Genomic DNA, 25,767 nt, shown 5'->3' with positions numbered 1-25,767 from the left:
ATACCCATTCAGTTCATTATTAACAGGAGAAAAATGGAATAATGAAAAAAAAAAAGCCAACACAGCAACACAATATGGTTTTGGTTTAAAAATCAGCTTAAAAAAAAAAAAAAAGAACCAAAAGGAAACCTCTCATGCAAACACATAAGATGGTGTGTAAAACAATGTGCAATTTAATATGTAGTATCATCCATTCTCTTGCTCCGCAGCCTCCTGCTCAGTTTCTGTCTCCCAGCCTCACTCAGATCAGCTGCTGCTCCTTGCTGTGTTACTCTGGACCTCCGGTCCTTTCTGCACAGGCAGCATACCAGTCTCTGCTCTGCCTCATAGACCCGGGGCGGCTGGCAGGAGGCTGGCCCCAACAGGAGACGCTTCCGAAGCACCTGGTACCGTTTTGAGCTCTTCCTGCCCAAGCGGACTCCCTATGCCCAGTGGTTGGGACAGAGAAACTGAAAGAGCCTTGCAATAATACAATACCTTTTAAGAGAAATCCCTCAGGTTTCCTAGTCCACATACACATATATATAATATATATATAATATCTCTCTCTATATTATATATAAATTACATATACAGATAAATAAAATGCTTTTTGCTGCTTTTCTGTCGCACTGTTCAGAGCTGCTAGACAGTCACACTTGGAAAAAATGCCCCTGGAGCGCTGATACTAGCTTATGTGCTCAGAGTCCGTTGTTTCATTTGTTTCTTACATTAGTCCTTAGCCGCCTCCTCCCATCTTGATTCATGGTTTCGTTAATAATAATAATAATAATAAAAAACGACCTTGAATGGGTTCTCATCTGTCTCTAATGGAGCAGTGGGAAGGTCCATGCAGGAACGGTGGGAACAGTCACGTGATGAACGAGATGAATTCATCCCAACAAAAGAAACAGGACTAGAAAACTCAATTTTGCGACGATCTAAAAAAAGGGGGCAGGAATAGTTTTCATATCCTCCCCCCTTGGGGCAGAGGGCTTGGGTGGGGTGGGACTTCGGAGATCTTCTGCTCACTGGGAAGCAGGGGAGGGACATCTTCAGAGTTTCTCTGGGGATGGGACCCAGATGTAGTGCCCGGACTGGTCCTCAATGATCTGTTTGATTTTGCTGTAAATCTCTTCAAGAGAGTCTCCTTGTACGATGGCTGGAAGAGGAGAGAACAAGCAAGACCCTGAGCATCGGGCAGCACTGTGCCTTTCCCACCATGAGCTACGGGAAAGGCCTTCACTCTGCACCAAAGGGGCCAGTGTGGCTTGGCCAACAATTAATGAACAAGACAACCCATGTCAAAGGAGCTGTAACAGGTGCGCGATGACACAGAGGGTTAACCCAGCGTGTCCAAGGGGATTAGCGAGAGCTGATCCCGCGCTGGCAGAGCTCCTCACGTGTGTGAAGTGCCAGCCAGGTTCTCCACAATGGGCTGCTAATCAGCTTTGCAAACTGTGTCACGCCACTGCGCCGAGGCTGCGGGCAGCTGGCCCTGGCACCGCAGCTATTCCGCTGCAGTGAACGGGAGGGCCTTGCGCGGATTAGCCAGTGTGTGCCGAGCGCGTACCCCGAGGTGCTGGATTTGTCCGTCCCCTCTGGTCAGCTGCTGAGGGCTCCTCATGTTTGTTGCTTCCTCTGCTGCGGGGTGGGAACTGCAGCACTGTCAGGCTGAAAAAGGCCAGCTTATGGCTGTCGCTCCTGGTAGTAACTCTCACTAGTAGTAGTAGTAATGAGTACACCTAGTAGTAACTCTCACTCAAAGACCAGCGACACACTTGCTGCTTAGTACAGACACAACACAAAGCACTTCACTGTGCTTCCTACATCAGAGGAGGAAGATGCACATGGAGGGCCAAAGCTTTCTGGTAATTCAGCCCACCTCTGTAGTCCAGCCAGGACCATCCTCCAGCATCTCTGTTTACTCATTATAAGTTCCCGGCACAGAACTTTCTACAGTGACCATCCCTCTGCCCATTACCCACTTCTTTCAATAACAGGTTTCAGCCAAGAGCATTCCTTCCCTAGGTCAACTTCAAACTCACCATCCAAGCACCTGATGGCATGCCGAAGGTCTGGCAAAACTGCGGCATGCAATTCCTTTGCGCTCCTCCTGGAAAAGCGGCCAGCAGCTCTGGAACTGCTGCCCGGGACAGGAGGTCTGGGGAAAGCTTTTACCCTCTTTGTACTCATACATTTGCTCAGCCGAGATCCATTTTTGGAAAATGTTCTGCTTGGGATTTTTCCCGGTAGCTGTTAGGTGGGTAGTAATAAAGGGTTTGGCAGGATTATCACTCCTCAACTTTAGAAGAAACAGTTACTGCACTGGAGGAAAGATGGAAGACCAGTTTCTCTGCCTCTTCGCCTGCCCATGATTTTCCAGAATTAATCATGTTACAAACATTAATTCCTTAATGCACAAGGATGCCTGTGTCATGAGCAGCTCATCTCTGCAGGCACAAAGTGCCAGGCAGCCCCTGACTGCCTCTTCAGCAAAGACTACTTAGGAAGCCAGCCAAACTTCCAGTCTTTTTTTGGGAGATGTTTTGTAATATCTCAGGACAGTCTCCACCATTTAGGTCTTTAATTTTTTCTCTTTCCTCTTTAAAATAGCTCTTTCCTCTTTTTAAAAATGCTCCCCTTCCCCTTGTGCAGGGAGTTTTATTTCCTGTAGCCTTGCAGCACCCTGAATCTATGCTGCACTTCCCCTGCCTGGGGATTTTTTCTTTTTTTATTAAAGTTGACAAAAAGCTTTCACAAACTTGGAAAATCCTGCCTGACAACTTGTCTCCTTTTGTAGAGCTGGTTTACTCTTATCCACTGATCCTGGAGTAGTCCCTTTGCAGAGCCCTGCTGGCAAAGTGCCATTTCTTTTTTGCTTTGATGAAGCTGGACATTTTCCCATGACCCTGCAGTAAGACAGTGCTGGTACAGAGGTCACAGCTGCCAGCCAGAAAAATAAAATAAATCAGATGCAAGCCTGCTCAGGACACTCACCTGTAAAATACTCTCCGAACTCTTGCTCAAGTTTCATGGCTTTGTCAAAGACCTTGTTGGCCTGTTCGTATGTCTGTCTCCGGTTCATCTCCCTGCCATGTACAAAATACAGAAACTTAGCTCTTTTTCTTAGCAATGAACAGAAGCAAAAATAGCCCATGGACCCATGGTGCCTGGGAAGGCTCTGCACACCAGGAATGGAAGCTGTGCAGGACCCAGCTCTCAGAGGCAGGACCCTTCCCTACACGCTCTTTGCTGCCTTAGCACGTCATCTCAACTTCCAACAGTTTTTCACATTGCCACCCCCTGACCCTTTTCACCATAGCACAGAAGTGGACTCAAATCCAGACAATCCTCTGAATTTGCAAGACCACTGCAGAAGTCTCCCAGATTTTCCAGAGCCTGTCACCACCCTCCTTGCCTAGGTTCCCTCATCTTCATACAACACCCAAATAAGCAATTCGACCCCTTCTGGCTTGAGAAGGGGTTTTCCCAGTCCCCTCAGTGCCAGCAGAGACTCTTCTGATCTCAGAGTCCATCTCTAGCTACTGAATCTCCTCACAGATAATATTCTCTTCTGCTGCTCGGAAAAGTTGCAAGTTCAGCTCTTATGTCCTTTCCAGCCTGTGCTTCCCAGGGCTGGGAGCAACAGGACAAGCAGAAGGTCCCCCTTAGGCACACAGGAAACATCTCCTCTCTGGTCCCCAGGGCTGTCCTGGCTCAGGCACCATCCAGCTGTGATCCACCACTACGGGCTGTCAGCAGCTCTCCTGGCTGGACTTAGGGCCCAGGTGAGCAGGTTACGTCAGGCACATTGGAGAGCATTTTTAGATTTCCCATGGATAATCTCTTGGGGGGGGGGATGAAGGGCTTTAAGCCAGAGCAATCCATGGATCCTAGATGCACCATGGCCTTAGATGTGGAGGGACACCACAGAGACAGCAATGGACCCAGCTCCTCTTAACAAGGGACAAGTTCAGCACCAGCAGCAACCTCTGCTGCTTTCTAAAAAGCAGGGGCAGCAGACATACAAACCCCCAACATGCCAGAGCTGCTTGCCCTGGAGAGGCACAGAACATGGTGTTCCACTTACATGAGAGCTTCAATGGATTTTGGTTTGATGAAAATGGCAATGGGATAAAGTTGTGCTTGTTGCAACCTCTTGATAGCATTGCCAGACACATCCAGGATGCAGTGCTTCCCCTGGAAAGGAGACGATCGGGATTAGACCTATCCACACAGTCTATTCCATGCAGAAAACAGCTTTCTCATACAGATGTGCTTACAAAAGAGAGGAGACCAGTCCCGCGACACAAGCCAACTCCCAGTGGCCTTACGTTCCCGCCTGCTTAGGGCGGGACAGCAGCACTGCAAAGGGACTGAATCTTTCTCTGAACACGTGAAACAATTTACAAGCCATCGGTACACTCCAGTATTCCTGCGGAGGAAATGCCACTGCTTCGAGGAGGGCAGCCGGGCACCTTTGCCCTGAGAGCTCCCGAGCAAGAGGCTGGTGCTGCCAGTGCCGGGCTTTTGGGTGGAGTTTGGATGACAGAGGTACGACACCGAGGTGGAGTAACGCGGCTGAGAAAAGCAGCCACGTGGCTTGGCAGGACTCCGGAGGGAGGAGAGGTTCATGCCACGCTTGCTTAATGTGGTTACAGCCCTTTGTTAACAACACAGGGAGAGGACGGGAACTGCCAAAAGCGTCCGAGTTCGGGCTGGATGTGTCCTGGTTCCAGGAATGCCACCCAACACTCACCCTCTCTGCCACTGCCCGCACTGACTGAATGCTGGTCCCGTAGAGATTGTCATTGAACTGTCCAGCCTCTATGAACTTGTTGTCCTGGATGTCTTTCTCCATCTGTTCACGGGATACGACAAAGTGGTAGTCTTGTCCATCCACCTCATTCTCACGCCGAGGCCTGGTAGTGTCTGGAGGAGAGCAGGCATCGTGAGCAAACCCAGAGTCATTCGTGCCAAACCTCTTCAGAGGGAGAAAACCCACCTGTGCTCCTGGCCCCCTCCACACCACAGGCTAGACCCTGGAAGTAGCAGAGCCACCCCTCTCCCCTCCCTCCAGCAAGGGCACCGAGTGCCAGCTGGGACTTACGTGGCACGCAGGAACCAAACTTGTGTGGGAATTCAGAGATGAGGTCATCGTTAATTCGGTCCTTTGTCGGCCCCAGGATGATCACCGGCCTCGCATAGTGAACTGCGAACAAGAGCCACAACCTGAGGTCCTGTCTGCACTGTAGGCAGCTGACCCTACTGCCACTTTTGGCATCAACCTGCCCTCTCCCTGTTGGTAGTGGGTGCTCCTGCTCACATGGGCACCCAAAGATGTCTCCTCTATGTGAATTTATCTCCTCCTGGTCATGGTCAACATCTCCTTCCCATCTAACCCAAACCATCTGCGTGGCCCCAGGGAAGGTGCTGTGGGTCTCCAGGGTCATGGATCACCAAAGCTGCTCCCTCGCTCGGGGCAGAAGCCAGACAACCGGGACAGCTGGGTGAGGATGCCACAGTGCTAGGGGAGTGACAGGAGCCTAAGAGTCTGATCCAGCTTCTGGCAAGGAGAGACCACCGAGGCTGGGACTATTCGGCCTGCAAAAGGGTCTGTAGGGATTGAAGATCAAGCAGGGTTAACCACTGAGGGCTGGGGGGGTTGCTCTGCAGCAGGGGCCTGGGCTGAGGCAGGGAGGGATAAATCCTGCCCTCAGCTGGGGCCTAGAGCCCAGCTCAGTTTTAGCTCTGGATCAATCCCTTGGTCTTGCAGACCAGGTCACAAGTCTTTTCCACTGATTAGAAAGGGGTGCTCAAGGCCAGGGAAAGCCCCACGAGGCAGTGTGCACACCTGGCTTCCCTGCTGCATGCAACAGACAGGAAACTCCACTTGTGTTCACCCAGCATAGTGCTGGTATAGCAGAGGAGGGGAGGAGGTTGCACCGGTCGCCCTGGCTGTGCCGGGGACACAGGTGCCCACGCTGGAGCAGGCACGGGGCAGCTCAGTGCCAGGACTTACTTTCTTGCCGCGTCACCGGCTCGTATGACAGGATAGCGTCCTCTTGTCCTTCTGCAACAGAGCCAGGGAGAGGCAGGTGAGCACTTGCAGCAGCTTTCCAGCCCCTCTGAACCCATAAGGAGCTGGCTCCTGTCCCCACCAGCTTCCCCCAGCCCTGGGGACAGCTCCAGGCTGCCCCCATTACGCTGCCAGCTGACGTGGAGCGTGACAGGCATGCAGTTACCAGCCCTTGATCCACGTTAATTATTCACATCCCAGCTCTGAGTCAAGCCTCCTCTCTCCCTCCCTGCTGCTGTGGGCTGGGGGCCCCTTGGGACGCACCATCCTCCCTTCAGGGTGGACAGCAGATGTGCTGCTGATATTTAGAGGACGCACAGGGGACAAAGGGAGCTGCAGCTCTTGTACAGGCTTGGGCTCCAGGAGCCACCTATGCTACAGACCCGGCCTCTGGCCATTGCTTCCCACAGGAGACACCAAGGGTGGGGGACCACCACCGAATGGGAACCCACCACCCAGCCTTGAAGCAGAGTCCTGCAGTCAGGAGAGAGCAGGGAAGCAGGCAGGCTTGCTCCTGACCCGAGCCCCTGCCCGCCCCGGCCCCGAGGATGGAGCTGGCTGCAGCACCTTGGTGTCACCAGCAGGAAAGACCAGTCTCTGAACAGAACCACCACTGGGGCAAGACAAGATGGAAGTGTCAAGACGTGCACACACATACGCACACACACTCGTGCACAGGGGTGGGACAGCAGGTGAGACACACACTTACTGGAACTGCTCTCGCTGTCACTGGTGTTTGATGTCACGCCCTCTGCAAAGCAACCAGAGACACCCCCTCAGAAGGAGCACGGGTGGAAGGCCCAGGGGCACCCTGGCTGTCACCCAGCACTACTGACCCAAGGCAGGGCCGCACTGGCCTCCTGAAAAGCCCATGCCCCAGCATCCGCTGGGACCAGCCTGCGCCGCATGGGCAGGGCGGCATCTCTCACCCTTTGCTAGGAAACTGGGGACATGCAGGGGGATGCTTGGCTACTCCAGGAGAAGGCAGGGATGCCGGGAGGGGGCTGCCTGGCAAGCGTGGGCAGGCATGGACAGGTATGTGCAGGCGCTGGGCTTCCCAGGCGGAGGGAGGGAAGGTGGAGTGCATGGAGAGAAGGGTGCTGGCAGGGGGTGGCGGGGGGAGCGGGTGCAGCATGCATGTGGCAGGCAGGGGAGGGCACAGCTCCACACCAGCATGGGGACAGGGGAGCCTACCTCTGGGGACTGGGCTGGGACTCACAGAGACAAGACAGCGACAGGATGGGACAGAGTCTGGGGCTTTGCTTGCTCAGGCTGATCCCAGTGCTGCAACCGCCCCACAGAGGCTTGCTGGCCACTGCCTGCCCCAGTTGGGCTCTGTACCAGTCGTGGGTTGCAGAGCTTGGCAGGGGACTCATACCCAGCTGGGAAGGCCAAGGGGTTTCCTGTCACTGTTGTTTTGCAGCATTGGGTATGTGGTGCCCCAGAGGAAGGTGGCAACACTTCAAAATACTGCCACCTGCCCCACTCAGAGGGGACCCGTTGTAGTCACAGACACCTCCCACCCACACTGGCAGTGGCTCCGAGTGCTAAACCAGCAGCCAGCCCAGCTAGGAGCAGGAGTAAGAGGAGGATGAGGAGGTACAGCTCACCCTGGGTGCGGCGGGCAGCCCTCAGCTGGGTGCACTTAGGGCATGGCCAGCATCCCCAAGCAAACTCCCCTGTCCCCTCCCGCGTGCAGCAGCAGCACCTCCTCAAGCCCAGCAGCCTCCGCGGGCAGACACAGTGTTCCCTGGCAGAGGAGCAGCACCCGCGGGCCTCCTCCTTCCCCGCACCCAGAGAAGCGCAGCTGCCCCGGCCAGAGCCCGTACATTCCCCAGGCACCACCAGGCATGCCAGCGACGGAAAGTGAACAATGCACATCAAAATTTGACTTACTCAGGTTCTTTGCTCCATAATAATCGTCACTTAACCCAGGGAACTCCTGATTTCACAGAGAGCGAGAAGGGGAAGAGAGGGAGAGAAGAGAGCGCAGGAGAGGGCAGTGAGAGGGATGGGGGAGACAGAGCCAGACCAGCATTAGTGACGGGAGTGCAGAACGGCCCAGAGCTGCAACTGCAAGTGAGGTTAAATGTTTTCAGAGCTGATGCCATCAGCCCACTGCCAACATCTCGCCTTGTGCGGCTGGACCCCAGCACTGAGCTCGTCCTCTCTGCCAAAGAGGCCCCAAGGGCCACTCTGGGTCTGGGGAGGGCAGGGCAGCCATGGCAGCATCTGCTGGCACCGAGCGGTTGCAGCCCCAAGCTGCTGGCAAGCAGGGCTGAGGTGTTGCTCTGTGATGCCTCGTGAGGTGCGCTGGCAGGGTGCAGTGGCTCTGCGCTCCCCTGGAACAGCCCGGCTGCTCTGGGGACAGATGCAGCACTGACAGTCCTCTAACACACAGCAGGGAGGCACGTTTTTCCCCGCCTGCGTGTGTTAGCTGCCCACGCCCCAGTGCTTGCATGGGCTGAGGAAACATGGGGGAAGGACCCCCCACAGCAAGCTGGGATGGACAGTGGCAGAGCATGGGGAGGGAGCTGGCTGTGGGTCTGTGACATTGGCTGGCGAAGAGCGTTGCCTGCCCCATCCCCATGCCGTATGTCACTGCACTGCAGGACTAGCCAAGAGCAGCACTCCAGCAAGCGCCCAGCTCCAGCACGGAGCTGACTGGAGCCCAGCCACATCCAGGCACTACGAGAGATACCCAGACACACAGACATAACCTTCACCACAGGCCAGAGGCTCGTGCTGGCTGCTAAGCTCACTGGAAGCTGGCGTCAGCCTGGCACAGGGATGCAGGCAGCCCCCAGAGCAGCCCAGCATCAACCTCCTGCCTCTGCACCATGCCCAGGAGAGCCACTGGATGGGAGGGGATGTGCTCACTGCACTGGCACAGGGGCAGACACACTGCTCTGCCTTGCCCACCTCTTCTTCCCCGAGGTGCGAGGACCATGGGTCTCTGTCTAGACGCTTGCCGAAGGAGTGGATGCAGTTTAGCATCTGGAAGAAGGAGGGGCTGGGTTTGGCAAGCAGCTCCAGTGCTGCCCATGTCAGGATTTGGGGCAAGAAGCCGAATGCCCTGCCTTCGCTAGGAGCCCGAATGTGCTGCCAAGTGAGAGCTGGGGACCGCCCAATGTTTGCAGCCAGCTACCAAAGTTGTGCTTCAGTCACGGGTGGGCAGCCCCTCCACCAGCAAGGGCACGGCTACCCCGTGGGCGCAGAGTTTAACCCACGGGAGGGGCTCTCAGACAGGAATACGTAGCAGCGAGTCACTTCCAGGGGGAATGGGGAGCGCAGCCCAGACCTCCCCAGCCCCTCAGCCTTGATGGGGGACAGAAGCTCTACGGGAGGTGGCCAGCCCCTTGCTTGGAGGGGAGCAGCCCTTGGGAGGCAGAGGGAGGGAGCAGAGCCTGCAGCAGAGTGGGGAGAGCAGGGTGAGGCAGAGCAGGGGGTCAGGTAGGTGTAAAGTTGGATGAAAGGATGAAGACATTGAACATGAGAGAGAGAAAGAGAGCGCTAGCTAGCAGCTGTTTCTTTCGTTTCAAGCTCTGGTTTCTCCCTAGATGCTGGCACAACTGTGGAACACAGCCCCAAACACGGGCAGATGCCAGGACACCTGGCTACAAAAACGTGCTGTATCTATTCCCCCAAGGCAGGGGACCTGAGGGTTGCACGCTTGCCCTCTCTGGCCAGCTGCTACTTACGTTCCTGTCCGCCGCTCTCCTGGGCCAGGTTCTCTTTGCTCTTGTAAAATGGAAACTTTCGAGAGAGGCGGAAACTCTTTTTACGTTTCGTTTTGATCGACTGAAGAACATGGAGATGGGAGGGACGACAGAAAAAACAATGGTGTTTAATGCATGTGGGAAAAATTAAAATGAAGAGACAATGAGGAACTGTGTCAGGGCAGTTACCCTCAAATGAAATCATGGAGATTACATGTAAACCGTAATGCAGGAAAAAAATTAAGCATGAAGAAAAACATGTGGTAGGGATGCTGGGAAGCTGACAGGGCAATCAGCAGCTCTGCAGGGGTAGCCAGGCAGTTCTCCCTTCTTTGTCCACTTGCTAAGCGCTCCACAAGAGGGGTGTAGGCAGCTACTTTCACCTGCATAAGCTGCCTGCAGTCAGCTCCCAGCCACGGGCCATGGTGGGACAGGCTCTGCTCCCCCACCACTCCAACCAGGGGTCCTTCCTCAGCGCTTTCGCACCATCCCGGACTCCTCTGCTCACCCCCTGCATAGTCACAGAGGATTCATGCCAAGCAGATGCAGGCCTGGGGCAGGTCCAGTCATGCTGCTCTTTGTTTTGTATTCACTCCAGCCATCCCACCAGGAGCTCTGGCTGCTGGGACTCATCCTGTCCCTGCTAGCTACTGGCTCTGGGCACCCTGATGAGCCCCAGGTCGGCACTTACCCTGTTGGACTCAATCATGCCAGTTCTGGCGTGGAACTTCACCGTTTTCAACCGCGCTCTCTCCTTCTTTTCCACCCTGATTGGAAGTTAAAGGGGAGAAAGAGCCACTAGTCCCATGCATGCGCCCTCCGTGCCACCTGCCTGGCTCCCCAGGTAGCTCTGTGCACCCTTGGGTGGTGGCCCTGTTGGCGAAGGGCAGCTCCTTCCCAGAGAGGGATTGAGGTGGAGCCACCTGCCTGGGGTCTGGCCAAGGCCAGCATCTGCAGGAGCAGGAGAGGGGACAAGCCAGCCTTCCCAAGAGGGGAGAGATGGAGGACAGAGATGAGGCTGGCTCTGCAGACCTGAAGGCAGTGGCAGCCAGCTCCTCTGCTCCCTACGACATCCCATCTCTTGGGACCTAGTTCACAGAGCTAGACAGGTTCTCAGAGGACACAAGGAGCAGCCCACAGTCAGTGCTATGACTCTGCTCTCACTTGGAGCCCCAGACTGGCTAACACCAGCTCTCCATCCCTACAGGGACCACAGAAGGGGCTGAGCGCTCGCCTCCTCACCTGGAATCTCAGCCAACTTTGGAGAACATCTCCCCAGGGAGACTTGCACACAGCCCCAGCTTGCAACCAGGGTGCCATCCACGCTGCACAGCCATGGAGGGGCAGGTGGGCTGGGATCACAAGGAGATCCCACCCTGAGCAGACCCCTGAGGACTGCAGGGCTCGCGGAGGCTGGGGAGCTCCAGGAGGCACCATGCGAAACAGCTTCTGTTGACAGACACTCACCTTTTCTTGCTGGGGATGACCCCGATCTGCTCGCTCTCGCCGTGGGGCGTGACAAGCCTGGCTTGCCACCACTCATCATCGGAGGCATTGATGACATGCAGGATGTCCCCATAAGAGAAGCTGAGCCCCTGGCTGGGCAAGCAACTGTCCCTGGTCCTGTCATAGTCAAACAGGGCTCTGCGGAAGAACAGAGAGAGGAGCGATACCTTCCCCGAACACGGCCAGGCAGTGATGGTAGCAGCACTGCCGACCTCTCGGGGTGCTGCCACCTTCATACCTTAAAGGATTAAACCCAAACTTTGGGGAAGCCTCCTGCCGAGGCGAGCGGTGCCACACAGCCACCAGCACACCTCTCCTGCTGGCAGGCTCAGCACAAGCCCCAAAGCGTGCAACGCAGGAATAATAGTGCTGGACCAAAACAACTCACTCTTGACCTTAGCTGTGAGAGGCACGTGAACCACAGACACACTGAAGGTGGCTGAGGTCAGAGAGCAGGTGAAGCTCATGCGACCTCAATAAAGCAGCAACGTGCAGGAGGGCAGTGGGGAGCCAGGGTGTGGGGCTGGTCCCCACCATCCCTCGCCAGTGGCTGGAGGGCCAAGGAGCGAGATGGGGAACATCACACCCCACTGCTGGTGGGCGGTCGCACAGGCAGAGACCATGGGGCGCTTTGAGCATGCACTTTATTTACGTACAGGGGTACATTAGAGCCTGTGAATTAGGAATGCATCTGAGGGTATATATATCTGCTTCCACAACTGATCCTTTTCAGACTCCTAAATACTTCCCCTGAGAACAGTTTATTTAGGTTAAAATTATCTTCAATATTAAACTAACCAGAAAAGATTTTTTTTTAAACTAGAGGAGCTCTAATACCCTTCCTGTGCACACTTTATCGCACAGAGCACTGCAGCCCGTACCCACAAGCTGCTCTCGGTGGCTTCATGTACAACTCACTCTACTAATGTCAGATCTCAAACTGTGTCTGCTTTGATATATCCACTTTGCAACAAACCAAACTAAGGGAACAGTCACTAAAAGCACCACTGCCGGTGACACAACCTCTGTGTTCACTCCTGGGACACTGGCCCCCCTCGCCCCCCAGCCCGACATGAGCTGAGGCACTGCAAACACTGGCTGGCTGCTGGTTTAATCCTGGCACTAACGAGCCTTCCTTAACCAGGAGAGACACCCTCTGCCCTGCTCATTACCCCATTCCACAGTGGGGACTCCTAAGGGGACCTGAAAGCACACAGTGCAAATGGGAGGGCTGAGGGACCATGCGGCCAGTCCCAGTGGAGCAGCAGAGCTGGGAGGGCACTTCTTCAGCCAGATCCCTGCTCCAGCACTGCCAGGGGAGCACCGGGTGATGAAATCTTTTGGGTAGTTTGGGACTGGGTCAAGGCAGCCGGTCTTAAATGAGGAGGAGGAGAAGAGGGGCTGCCCTGTGGCTTGGGGAGGGCTCTTTGGGATGCCACCTGATGCAGCCCTATGCATCCAGGTACTTCCAGCCACCAGGTCGCTCCCCCCTTCCCAGCTTGCTCAGGGCTGGGGCAGCTCTTGGGCTCAGTCCCTCTGCACCCAAGCATGGCTCCCGGTACACTGGAGCCGGCAGCAAAGCACCACAGGGTGCTTTGGCTGGAGGCAAGCAACCCTCACAGGCAGCTCCTGGCCAAAAGATAAGGCTGTGCATGGCCGGCAGGCCCCTGGGAGGCCAGTGCCTTCGGGAGCAAAGCATGAGCCAAGGCCCTGGGGAACTGGTCAGGCCGGTTCCCAAACCCAGGCAGGCTGAGGGGCGCCCTGCCCACATCCTGCACCCTGCCCTGCAGGGCAGCACTGGCCCTACGGCACCCTGCCTCCTCCTGCAGCAGCCACCGGCATCCCAGAGCAGGCACAGCAAGATTCTTGCAAGGACCGGACACCTGCAAAGTAGAGGCACGAGGCATTTGCTTCCCCAAGGCACAATGCTCCTGGAGACCAGCCTCTGGCCATGTCAGCACCCAGGACCCACCGTGGCTGGGTGCTCCCCGGGGCGTGCAGGGTGCAGGGGCAAGACAACAGCGTGGTCACTCTGCTCTGCCCCTGGGCCAGCTCACTGCACACTGCATGAGCAGCCAGGAGAGCAGATGGTTTGGCTGGAGGGCAGGGGGGGCAGTGCCAGGGACTCGGCACAGCCTCCTCCCGGTGCCCAGGCACAATGCCCGCCTGACCCCCATCCCCGCCTGGCATGGCCCCAGTGCTGGCGGACTTTGCTCTGTGGCAGCACAGGCAGCGCGCAAACCTGCCTCGGCCCTGCCCGTGCTGCGCAGCTGCATCTCCGAAACACGTGGTGAGCACCGGCACCCCTGAATCGGCTCCGGCAGGCACTCGGGTGCCTGCCTTGGGCCCTGTCAACAGCACCCGGGGTGCAACACAGCCTCACATGGCTGACTCAAGCAGTTGGGTAGCAAGTCCTGTAATTGATGTCCTGTCTGCAGTGCAGCAGCTCAGCTGGTTTCGGGTAAACTGTGCTCGAAACTACCCCGCCCAGAAGGGTTGGGGCAGCCCGTGTGCCTGGCAGCTCTCACAAGCACATTTGTGGGGTGCACAGCCACCAGAGCCGGGGAGGGTCGGGAAGGGCTGTGCTGGGGAAAACTCTCGCCTGGGATCACCCTCTCAGCAAGGTGCTGCCCAGCTCCTGTCTGAAGCCACCTGGGTGTACGTGAAGGGACACATTGCTGCAGAGGCCACCAAAGCCACGTGGAGGGATGCATCAAGAGATGCGAGATGCTACAAGCAGCCCAGAGGCAATGGGGAGGTCCCTGGCTTGCAGGCATGCCCCGATATGTGTAGCATCTATACAGGCAGGGAACAGGAGTCTCACAGCCTCAACTCAAGCTGGACCCAGCCTAAATCCTGCTCCACCCACGAGGGTGTCCATGGGACAGCAGGGGACCGAAGGCAAGACTAGCAAGATGATGTTGATTCAACACAGCGCCCAGCTTATTGCACACCCCCAGCACAGAGCCCCGAGATGCTAAATGAAGCAAGATACCTGCAGAGCCTCATGGGAAGGCATGAATTGCAGGAACCCAGAGCTGCAGCTCTCCCCTCCTGTCAGGCCGGACTTGCACTGGGTCCAGCAACAGCCTGAAGCCCCTCTGCAAGGAGCAGCCACGCAGTGGGAGATGCCGGCTGAGGCTGATGCAGCCTCGGCCCTTGTCATCCTTCCCACGGGGAAGGAGAAGCATCCCCTGCTCCTGCCAGCTCCCACCAGCAACATGCTGTGCAGGGTGAGGATTTACAGGATAATTTTAATTACCAAGTTAAAATTACTCATTAGCTGTCACCCCCGCTTACGCAGTGCCGGGCAGGAGGTGGCAGGAGGCAGGCAGCAAGCAGGGGCTGCCCTGGCGGCGCAGGACTTGCAGCAGTTAGAGCTGCATGGCTGCTTAACCCCTGCCTGCCCCGCGCCTGGCTCTGGATCAAAAGCGCATTGAGGGCTCAGAGCAATAATCCTCCTAAGAGCTCATCTCCCCTCCAGCCAGATCCTGCCACAGGAATGCCAGGAAGAGATGGGGAGAGGCCTGTTAGCAGGGAGTGGTTTGAGGAGAGCGCCCTGAGCTGCCCAGCGCAGAAGTGGTGCTGGACGCCCGGCGTTTCCCTGTTTTCCACTGGTCCCCAGTGGGTCGGCCTGGTCAACAGCCGCCCAGGGCTCTGTAGAGATACCAGCGCTTTCCAAAGCGGAGCAGCCCTTGGAAGAGGCACTCAAATGCAGAGCATCCAGCCCTGGCAAACCACTGCAAAAGCACTGGTGCCCCTGCTGCACCCTCCGGGCTTCATGATGCATCTACCACACTCACTTCCCCAGCCTCCATAACACCGGTCCACAGAGGTGCTGCATGGCCCAGGCTGAACCATGCCACCCTGCATCCCGCACTGTGGGGACATACCCGTGCCACCCGCCTCCGGTTGCCTGCAGCAAGGGGGCAAGCAGGGGGGGCTGAGCCTTACCGGACATAGAGAGATCTCTTCTCGCTTGTCCGGAGTGAGCCGGAGCCAGAGCTCATGCTGCTGTTCATCATCTGCTCTCGCAGGTCGTGGATCTTTGACTCGAAGCGGCTGTACTCTGCAGGGAGAGAGGTGGTCAGTGCAGGCAGGAGCTGCCCCCGAGCCACCGCCCCGCACCGAGCAGAGCCCAACTGGTAAGCGCTGAGAGGCGCAGTGACAGCCTGTACGTGGGGCATCTTGACCGCGAGCCCGTCCGTCCCCGTGCACAAGGGAGGATGAAACCGAAGAGGCTGCAGCGCCCTGCGGGAGTCCCGGCAGGGCATCTGGAGCAGGCAGGGCACCAGCTGCTCCCAAACCCACCCCAAACCCCCACACAGGCAGCTCAGGCAACAGCTGCTGAGACCTCCACTGCTACTGAGCTGCAGCTCAGCGAGGGAATGGCTGAGCAGGGCTCAGCAAGCCGTTGACCTACAGAGTGGTTCAAAATGTGCAGAGAAAGAGTGCTCTTCCAGGAGACCACCACCCACCAGCTGGAGCAGTAAGACATGACTGGAGCCGTCAGGGGGTCCCCACGCACTGCTTTGCTGGTAGCAGAGCCCCTCTCCCCAGCAGGCAGGGGGAAGGCAAAGCACGGCCCCCACCCACAGAAGTGGAGCGGGGAGGAGGAATTCACCTTTCACTCCTATATCCTGGTGGCAGAGATCTGCAGGAGGGGCCGGGGGACCCTCCAGAAGCTGCTGCCACCTCCCTGCCGGCTGGCTGGTTGGCAGCAGCCACCACCCCGGCACATGCCGCTGCGCCAGCCCGACCTTCAGCCGGGTGTAAAGGTCAGGCTGGCAAGCAGAGGGTAGAAGCACCAGCCCTGCTTACCCAGCTGGGGAAGGTTTGCTGAGCAATGAGCAACTGCAGCACTGTGGCACCAGGGAAGCTGCTTGGCACCGCCACAGCCCACCCGGGCAGTTCTCACCTGGTACCCTTGATTTTGTCCCCTGGGCACACCCTGCAGTTACATCCCTGTCCCAGCAAGAGGGGACCAGACTCATCTCTGCTGTAAGGCTTGCCTAAAAAGCCTTCTCCACAACTCAGCGGTTTAGATGTGGTTTGGTATATTCTTGTGAACTGGAGCTCAGCAGCAGAAGCAAGCGCTCGCTGCAGAGCGGAGCCCCAGCACTGAGGGGGGTTTGTGCAGACTGCTGCCTGCCCTGCAGAGCTGCATCGCACAGGGGTAGCGGGAACACCACACTACTAAGAAATGCACCGCAGGCTGCATTTGAGAGCCAGCCCCTCACTGTGCAAGGGGAGAGGTGACTCTCTGGGTAGATGCACGTGGGGCTGGGGTTATGGGGTTATGCAGCTGCAGTTCAGCATTTCCTGACTCTCCAGACTGACTTGCCTGAGCATCCCCCTCCTGCACCCAGCAGCCAAAGATGCATTTTTACTTAAAGACTGGAAAAAAAAGGCGCTACACACAAAAACCACCAAGCAGCACACAGAAACTTCACATGAAGCCCCCTCCCCTGCCACGGGACATCAAGAGGTGCCACATGCCAGGCAGGGTCAGCCACTTACTGCGGAGGTCCCCAGACCCCTGCCGACCCTGGCTGCCCCATGCTGAGGGGCACCCACTGCCCCCGCCTGCCCTCCTGCTAGCAGGGGGAAATGAGGAAGCAGCCAGGCATGGGCAAGGCTCATTTTATAAGAAAACCGAATTCCGACACCAAAGCAGCACTTTTGCACTTGCCGACCAGCGCCAGGGTTTTACAGAGCTCCTGGCAGAGGGAGGTGAGCTTCATCCCGCTCCGCACCTCTTGCCCCACATGGGGTTGGACCACAGCATCTGTGGCACAGCTCATTCTGCCCCAGGATGCCCATGAGCTCTTATATCCCAGAGGAACATCTGTCAGAAGCAGGTAATAAAACCCATAAACTCTCTTCGGTATGGAAGGGCTATGTCCCCCAGAAAGCTGCTGAGATGGGCACTACAACCCCTGTCCCCAGCCAAGTCATCCAAATTCCACTGGGGGCACAGACTCTCTGCACCGAGAGGACTGCTGCTCCCCACCACACGGGCTCACATCCCTCCTGTGACACCCTTCTCTACGAGAAGCCCAGCATGGAGGATGCACCGCCCGGGATCGGGCAGGCAGCGAAGGGCAAAAGCAGGTTTAGCTGCCACTGGCATCATGGTGGGGATGTCGGAGGGCAACGTTTGGGTTGCACCGCCCTGCCAGCAACTGTCCCCCCTGCATATGACCCAAGGGCAGAGCCCTCAAACGCCCCTGCCTCAGCCGGGGCACTCCGTGGAAAGGGACTTTCCAAATTTTGCTGGAGCGGCCACACTGCTTGGAGGGGCTGGGAAAAGCCCACCAGCATGACAAGAAGTACAGTTTGCTGCATCCAGCCTGGCTTGAAGGACACAGGGGCTGCTCCGGCTTTATCCCCCAGAGAGCAAACGCAATCCTCTCCTAGGAAGGGTCTCCTAAGGATCCACCAACCTGTGCTCGCTTCTACTACAGGAGGGCGCAGGGCGGAGGAGCAGCCAGCCCCAAAAGCAAACCCGCCACCTCCCTCCCACCGCAGGGGAGGCAAGGGTACCCCAGGACCGAGCACGGGATGCTCCCAGCTGCCACCGACCCCTCTTTATCTGCACGCTGGAGCAGCCTTCGAGACAATTACTGGCAGACAACCCCCAGCAAGCAGTGCTCCTGCCTTTGCTCCCTGGCTCACGGCCACCTTGCCTCCACATCCTGGAAGATCTCTCACACAGCCAAAACTTGCCCAGGAAGCTTGCCCATGGCGCAGTGAGGAGGTGAGCCACGGCTTATCCCCACAGGACCCAGGTGCCAGACTCGTTCAGGACACGCTTATCAAGACTGAAAAATATGCAACAGGTGACCTGGCACCTCTTGCCGTGAGTGCCACCCCGGTGCTGCACCACGTGCCAGGAGGGGCAGGACGTTTGCTATTCCCACTCAGCAACTCGATAAAAACACTGCTCCACCCTCCCACCACTCTTCCCTTCCCAGGGCGCGAGTGCCCATGGAGCTGGGCGTGATCCTGCACCGCAGGGTGAGCTCAGCACCCGTAGCAGGATACGGCCCTGCACGCCCAAGCACACGCAGGTCACGGACCATTACGATCAGGCAGGGATCGCTTGCCTGCACCGAGGATCCCCAGCACCAGCACACACTTCTGTGGTGCAGCTGCAAATACACCCAGCAGGTTCAACAAGACGGCAGGTCTGCAGTGGATTTCTGGGCACCAGGAGACAACGCAAGGGGAAAAGGCACTGGTAGAGAGGGGAGCTGCATTGGAAAGCAACCCCCAAGCGTGCATAAAGCCTCGTGTGCATACCCTGCTCTCTCCATCATGCAAACATGCCTTCCCAGGGGCAGGCCAGCTCCGCCGGGCCATCAGCAGAGCCCAGGGAAGCTCAGCCACAGGCTCCAGCCCAGCCACCTGCAAAAACTACCCCCAGTTCCATCCCTCCCCTCCAGCCCACCATTTTATTGCCCTGACCCTGCACACCTCCCAGCTGCAGGGTTAAAGTACAGGCACCTCCCTGCACAGGGCACACATGCTGCAGGCCCAGGCAAGCAGAGGGGAGCACGGCCATGGGGAAAGCTTGGAGGCTTTTAAAATCTTGTCATCGCACAGCCCTGGCACTTCCCTTTCAGCAGTCAGCTCAGAGATATGCCATCACACGAGTTTTTTTGTATTTTCAGGTGAGAAATATCAAGGCTTTGTTGCAATGGAGCATGAGGAGGGGGAATTGCCAAACCCAAACACTGGTGACAGCAGCAGGCAAAGGTCAGGGGGAGAAGTGCTAAAAAGGAAGGGACCTCACAAACAGCTCAGAGGCACCACCACAGGGAGCAGCCTCCTTGTCCTTGACAGCACACAGGAGTGGTCAGAGGTGCTGTGCCAGGCGCTCAGAAGAAAGGCAGGATGGCAGCTCCTCTGTCTATCCTTCCCTGGTTTTGTCTTTGCTTCTTTCTACTCCTAGTGCCTGGCAGGACCCCGCAGGTAGGGCACCTCGTCCCCCAAGACCTGCGCAAGCAGCCTGTCTGCTCCCTTGGAGCCCCAGCGAGGTCAGATGCAGAGCACCCGTGCACTCATCCAGCACCCCACAGGCAAGCCCTACCCACACTCACATACAAGAGACGGGGCTATCCTCTGCTAGCAGGGAGGAATTTCTCAAAGCCCCTTTCCACCAGCATCTCCTCCTTTGGGCACCCTACAACCCAGCTCTCCGGCTCTCTCCACAGGGGCGATGCACATAGAAAAGGCAAACATTTGGAAGCACACGTCCCCTCGAGGGGACCCAGCCTCACCTGCACCTGGGGCTCACGCCCGGAAGACCCTTCTCCTTGCCTCTCAGGCTCTCAAGCCTCCAGAGCACTGAGGTCAACTCCCAGTTACAACAGTGTTTCACAGCAACAACGCTGCCTCCCAGGACAGCTGCAGCCCGTGTGCCCGGTGCTGCCGCCCGCACACGCCACGAACCATTGTAGACCTGGAAAGCCACTGGCTACAAAGCACTGATGTTTCAGCCTCCGTCTAAAGGGGTTTCAAAACATTTTGTCCTGTTTGACATTTAGGAACCACTCTTGGTTGGCATCTTTGCCAAATCTCAAGTGGCAAAGGGAGCCAGAAATACAAGAACATTAAGTGCTTCCAAGACAGACAGACAGAAGGAAAGAAAGGCCAAAAACAAAAAACCCCACCCCCACAGCGCACCTCTGAGTGGCACTAACGGTTCTGCGCCCCAATGGCCTCTGCCATGGGACAGAGGAACAGCAGGGACAGGGACCCACAGGGCACTGCCCAACAATGCCACCGAGGAGGCACAAGGCAAAGGGCAAGCGAGGGGCAGCACACTGGCCTCGACAGAAAGGACCAGAGCTGCTGGAGGAGAAAACCAGCAGGGCCCAGGAGAGACACCTTCATCAGGGGACGAGAATTGCTGCATCCCAGCACTGGCATGGTGCCACTCGGGACACGGTAACGGCGTGGCAGCAGCCCTGGGAGCAGCTCCCGCCCCATCACCCACCGGCGGGACACCCTCCCCAGCACTCCCCCTCCCAGCCCACAGCTGAGGCTTCAGCCCTGCCAGCCCGGGGAGGGTTTCAGCAGGCCGCTGCCAGCTCCCTTCCCGCAGCGGCCAGCCACTGGCTGCCCCACGCAGCACCCAGCCACCCCACACGGGGCCACCAGCCCTACACCTTTGCTGAGGGAATTAAAGGCCAGCGGTAACGGGAGGCAGTCACTGGGGCAGCACGGCAGGCAGGATGCTCAGAGTCGGGGACGAGCCCCCACCCAGCACCGAGGCCCCGGTTCCAGCCCCGCCGGCCCGGGGGTCGCAGGGGGTCCCCGGAGCCCACCGCGCCGGAGGGGAAGGGAGCCGCCCCCCAGGACGACGGCCGGCCGCCACACCCGTGAGCCCGCCAGAGCACCCCCTCGGTCCCGGGCCCCCCAGCAAGGCCCGCGGGCCCCTCGGAGCGGGGCCTCGCGGCAAGGCCCGCCGGCAAACAGACCCCCCCCCCCGCCCGCCACCGGAGACGACCCCTCTCCCGCAAAGGTCCCCGGCCGGCCCAGGCCCGGAGGGGGCGGCCCGGCCCGGTCGGCGCGGCCCGGCCCGTGTCACCGGGCCAGCCGCAGGGCCGGGGAGGCGCGGGCGAGGTCGGCGGAGCCCCGCTCACCTGCAGGCCGGAGGGGGGCGGCGGCGCCCCCGGCAGCAGCCCCGGCGCCGCCCGGCCCGCACACAAAGCCGCGCAGGCACCGCCGGCGGGACGCGGCCGCACCGCCCCACCCCGCAGCACCGGCCAATCGGCGCCCGCACCTCCCCCGGGCCCCGCCCCGCGCCAATCGGCGCCTCGCGGCCGCCCCCCGCCCCGGCCTCCCGGCCCGCCCGATCCGCGCGCCAGCCACCGCCCCGTCCCCGCATCTGCATGCGACGCCCCGCCCCCGGCCCGGCCCCGCCCCCCGTTCCCGCTGGCGGTACCTTCGGGCCGGTACTGCGCGACGATGGTCACCGTCTGCCCCGCCCGCTTCAGCGCCGCCGCCGCCTGCTCGTGGGTGGCGTTGCGGAGGTTCACGCCGTTCACCTGCCGGGACAGAGTGGCTCCGCTGGACCGGACCGACCGGGGCTCGCTCCGACCGGCTCTGCCCTGCGCCCCGGCCCTCGGCCCCGCTGCCCCCGCCCCTGTACCGGTACCCGCGGCGCCCACACTCTCAGTGCCTCATCCCCCAGCCCTTGTGCCCCCACTACCACCCCCAACACCGGCATCTCCAGTACGGGCATCCCCGGTACCCGCCCCCGGCCGGCCCGGGCACCGGGGGTGCGTCCGCCGGCAGGCGGGCAAAGACCCGTCCGGCCCCTGCTCCACCGCGGGGCAGATCCCGAGCAGGCTGCTGCCCCGGTTTTATGCCCCCGGAGGCCACGTCCACACCGGCACCGGGGACGGGCCCCGGCAAACCCCGGCCCGGCCGGCCGGGAAGAGGTGTGCCGTGCGAGCCCGCCGACTCACCGAGAGGATGCGGTCTCCCCTCCGCAGCTCCCCACTGAGGTCGGCAGGGCCTCCGGCCAGGATGAAGGACACAAAGATCCCCTCGCCATCTTCCCCCCCGACGATGTTGAAGCCCAGGCCGGTGGAGCCTTTGTGCAGGATGATTTTCCGGGGCTCCCTGAAAGGACGGACAGGGAGACATCAGGGTGAGGAGCAGCGAAGCTGGTGACAGGGTCAGCCGTGCCCATGCTTCCCATGCAGGGCTGGAGTCACCCCGAGTGTGACCTGGTGTGACTCAGCCTTCGGCGCTGAGGGGGCTGATAAACTGGGAGAGGTGTGGGCAGTTGCATGAGTGACATGAGACAGAGCACGGACGGAGACAGCATCCGCTGTGAAATCACACACAGAAACATCAGACTGTGAAGCAGTATCGGACGCCACGAGCCTGGCCATCGAGGACAGCATGGCCGTGCCAGGAGAGAGGGCTCAAGCCCCTCCGCACCCATGCAGCACGGCAAGTGTGCCTGCAACCCCATGCCACAGGCCCTGCGCAGCTTAGCAGAAGTCCTCAATTTTTCGATGATGACTTAATTCTTTCGCAGCTCAAACAATAGGCAGGCAAAGGCAGAAAGATGGCCTGGCATCGCAAAAGTCCTGCGTCAATTTTTGTCTGGGAAAAAACCCCAAGTCTGATGGGAACAATGGCAGCTCCCAGTTCAAGCGCTGGATTAAAATAAGGAATAAATGATGCCAGACCATTAGCAGAGGCTGGTGGTGATTGTCAGCCAACAAGACACTGAGGACCAGCAGCACATCTACTGCAGTGACCGGCTGGATCCTGGGCGCTCTGGTAGGTACCGCAAGGACCGAGGACCTGCCATTGAGCTCAGCAGCCTGATCAACCCCGCACCTTTCGGGGAGCAGAGGGAGATCTCTTGGATGCGGTAGGAGAGATGCTGGAGCCCCAGGCACAGCACTGGCTGAGGGCACTCACAGTGCACCCTAAAATGCCAGTGGACTTCTGCTAAGGGGATCCTGGGGCACCAGGGGACTGGCCCAACCGGCCCTCTGGCTGCCTGCAACAGTGGGAGAAGGCGCAGGGCTCAGGTGGCACGAGCAGAGTGGGGACCCAGGGGGATAAAGTTTGGCTGAGCAGAGAGCACAAAGCCCTGCAGCCTGGCAGCATGCTCCCAGGCCACTTGCAAGAAAACATCTTTTTCAGCTCCCTGGGCCAGGCTGGAGCATCACTGCCATCAGCTGGGTGGATGGGGGAAGGTCTTGGCGCTATCACAGATGTAGGTGGCAGGATTTACCTCCAGGGACACATGCCAGCACCCCAGGAAAAGTCTCCCACCATCCTTCCCAGTGGGGGAGTCCTGACGGTAGCTCCAGGCAACCACCTTATAAGGAGCAATAGGAGCAGGAGACGGACAGACAGAAGTGCGGGACGCCTTGCAAGAAGATCTTGGTAGGCTCCTGCTCTGCCCTGCCCAGACCCCAGGCTCAGCACAGCCTGACCCTCCCGGCTCTCCCAGCCACTCCTCTCCCTGTCCCCGCACCTCCCACCAGGCACAGCAGCATCCTGGTCCCCTACCTCTGGTCACACTGGCTCCTGTGGCCTCCTTGCTGCCTGGAAGGGTACAGGGATGGCTGTCCCCTGTAGGACAAGGACGACGAGACATTGACGGTGAACACCGAGGTATGGCAGGGCTCTGCTGGCAGTGCCGGACTGGAGGTGCGAGGGGCAGTAATGTTCTGAATGCTCCACACCACAGCTGCTCCTCGCTGCCTGTCTCTGCCTCTTGCCAGCTGTGGGGCCACTGGCTTCCACCAGTTTTTTATGGAAGTGCTGAAAGGAGCAGCCTTTGCTCTGCTAGACCCTACAGACTTAACCCCTTCCTGCCCCTGCAGGCATGGACAGCACGGTCCCAAATGGGGGGAGCACCCAAGCGAGGGCAAATTTGCAGCCCAGCTCCCTGGGCCTGCAGCTCCACACACACCATGCATCGCTGCAGCTCATTGCCTTCAAACGCAGAGGTACGGCAGAGTCGTAAATCCAGCTACGCATTTCTGATGGGGCGGAGGCTGAATCTACCTTGTGATCTCCTTGCTTTATCCTTATGGCCTTTGGATGCATTCAAGCTCTGAGCTAAGTGGGGTTCAGGACTTGGCTGGACCATAGCACAGGGCTGGGATGCACCAGGACCAGGAGGAGACGAGGGAAACACCATTGGGGTCAAAAGAGGCTCAAGCCCAAGTCCTCAGGATGCCACCAGTGCTTGGCTCAGGGGTGGTTGTATGGGGGCAAGGGGGGCTTCATCTCCCTCTGGAGCAAAGCTATGCCTGGGGCTAGAGCTCTCCCAGGGGAAGAAATAGGTCAGATTTCTGGGTCTGCAAACCCTGCCTCCGACCAACTGCTGAACTTGCTCTGCCCCTTGGGTTTTGCTGCTGCCCAAGCAGAGTGCAGGAACCATCACCCCAAGTCGGTCCGGTGGGAAGCATCCCCAGCACCCATGAGGACCAGACGGTTTGGTGCCCCAGACAGGTACATCTCAGGTCTCAGTCATGACATGCACTCTCCACTTCCATCCTCATCCCAGAAGGCAGGACATGGATCCTGCAGGAAAATCCTATGCTGGATGTTGCAGTGTTAACGCTGGGACCTCGGCACAGAGCGACTGCGAGGATCCTGTGGGGCTGTGTCAGGTCTGGATTGCAGTGGTGGAGCTCATGGGAAAACAGCTGCTCTAGTCCCCGGCCCTGGGTGCTGCAGGACACGAGGGTCACTGGAGCCACGTCCACATCTGCAGCAGCACTTGTGCCTGCGGGAGGCAAAGAGGCTTGATACTGGGTCCAGACCAGGACCGCTGCTTCTCTTGGGGAATGGCTGGCAGGAGCCTCCTGGGAGACAGCTGCTTTTTCAGGGGAGTTGCTGCCTTTCCCCACACCAGTAAGATGCATTTGGAACACACTGGTCCCAGTGCACAATCTTGGTGATGCATGAGCCAACAGACCTGTGGCGATGAAGCTGTCCTGGGGGGGGGGTCAGTGATGCACATGAGGTTTTCAGTGCTGCCCTGGGATGGATGAGGGAGGTGCTGAGCCCACTGCAGGCTGCGAATCTGGTGGGTGGCAGGGGGCTGTGGCTGGGGACAGTGGCCAAGGGGTGCCAGCCTCTCTGCAGCAGGGCCCTCTGCAAGGCAGCACCATCCTCTAGCGGCCACCGACACGTGCTGCACCAGGGCCACTGCCAAGCCACTGCTGAGCCACTGCCGAGCCATTGCTGTGCCCTTGCCACTGAGCCATGTCCAGCCTGGGCTGGGCTGCTCTCTCCGCTCTCTGGCCCGCAAATAAGGACATCAGCGCATGTAGGAAGAGACACCCTGGTGGGACCAAGGTCCCTGGCGAGAGACAGATGGTGCATTTTCCGAGCGCTGGGACTCAGTGCCTTCTGTGGTGCAATGTAATGGCAGAAAGCACTGCTCCTGCATGTGGCATCATCCCCCAGTGCCCTGACAGCACAGGAGTTGCTACACCCAGCGAAGACGCAGCACCGGGAACAGGCTGTAGAACCAGCATTGCTGGTGCAGAGACCAGGTGGGAGAGATGGGGCGTGGGCAGAGGCCAGTACTACACAGGTCACAGAGCACAGAGGCACCCAGCCGTGGATGAGCACCAAAAAGTGAGAAATTCCTGTGACTAAGGTAAGTGCAGCCATTCTCTGGGAGGACAGCAGATCTGATGCCAGATAGCATGTCAAGGTCTCCTGCTTTGGCATCCACCAGCGCCCCGCAGAACGGGACAATCCCAGCCAAGGCTACGGCATCTTCCACTGCAAATGCAACCCCAAAACGAGCCTGCGACCTCACTCCTAACTGCAGAACCAGCCCTAAGCCTAACCTGAGTGTCAGTCCTAAGAACAGAGCCTGAGCCCTACAGCCCTGGCCCTGGGGATATCAAGCCCAGAGCAGCCTCAGCATGAGGCTGTTGCAAGCAGAGGGAAAGCTGTAAGCCTGGGCAA

At 58.5% G+C, this 25,767-nt stretch overlaps 1 protein-coding gene across 6 annotated transcripts in view; it reads right to left on the bottom strand.

Moving 5' to 3' along the window:
* Positions 1-546: 546 nt before the first annotated feature.
* DLG3 (discs large MAGUK scaffold protein 3) overlaps positions 547-25,767 on the bottom strand; it is a 78,299-nt gene continuing 53,078 nt past the window's right edge. For 3 of the 6 annotated variants that reach the window (XM_059824510.1, XM_059824511.1, XM_059824513.1), the window contains 12 exons: positions 21,768-21,924; positions 21,242-21,344; positions 15,241-15,355; positions 11,248-11,424; positions 10,472-10,547; positions 7,958-8,003; positions 6,005-6,055; positions 5,093-5,194; positions 4,742-4,914; positions 4,073-4,182; positions 2,980-3,071; positions 547-1,141 (listed from right to left, as the gene is read on the bottom strand). In XM_059824510.1, coding sequence (XP_059680493.1) covers positions 1,035-1,141; positions 2,980-3,071; positions 4,073-4,182; positions 4,742-4,914; positions 5,093-5,194; positions 6,005-6,055; positions 7,958-8,003; positions 10,472-10,547; positions 11,248-11,424; positions 15,241-15,355; positions 21,242-21,344; positions 21,768-21,924 — 1,309 coding nt within the window. In that variant the 3' untranslated portion in view covers positions 547-1,034. Of the gene's footprint in view, positions 1,142-2,979; positions 3,072-4,072; positions 4,183-4,741; positions 4,915-5,092; positions 5,195-6,004; positions 6,056-6,770; positions 6,813-7,957; positions 8,004-9,762; positions 9,863-10,471; positions 10,548-11,247; positions 11,425-15,240; positions 15,356-20,939; positions 20,975-21,241; positions 21,345-21,767; positions 21,925-25,767 lie in introns of those variants that run through there. The other 3 variants (XM_059824508.1, XM_059824509.1, XM_059824514.1) reach the window with 3 other exon arrangements.

Source organism: Gavia stellata, chromosome 14, assembly GCF_030936135.1.
Source record: "Gavia stellata isolate bGavSte3 chromosome 14, bGavSte3.hap2, whole genome shotgun sequence".
In the NCBI taxonomy this organism is placed as follows: Eukaryota; Metazoa; Chordata; class Aves; order Gaviiformes; family Gaviidae; genus Gavia; species Gavia stellata.
This window is presented reverse-complemented; position numbering and strand designations above follow the sequence as displayed.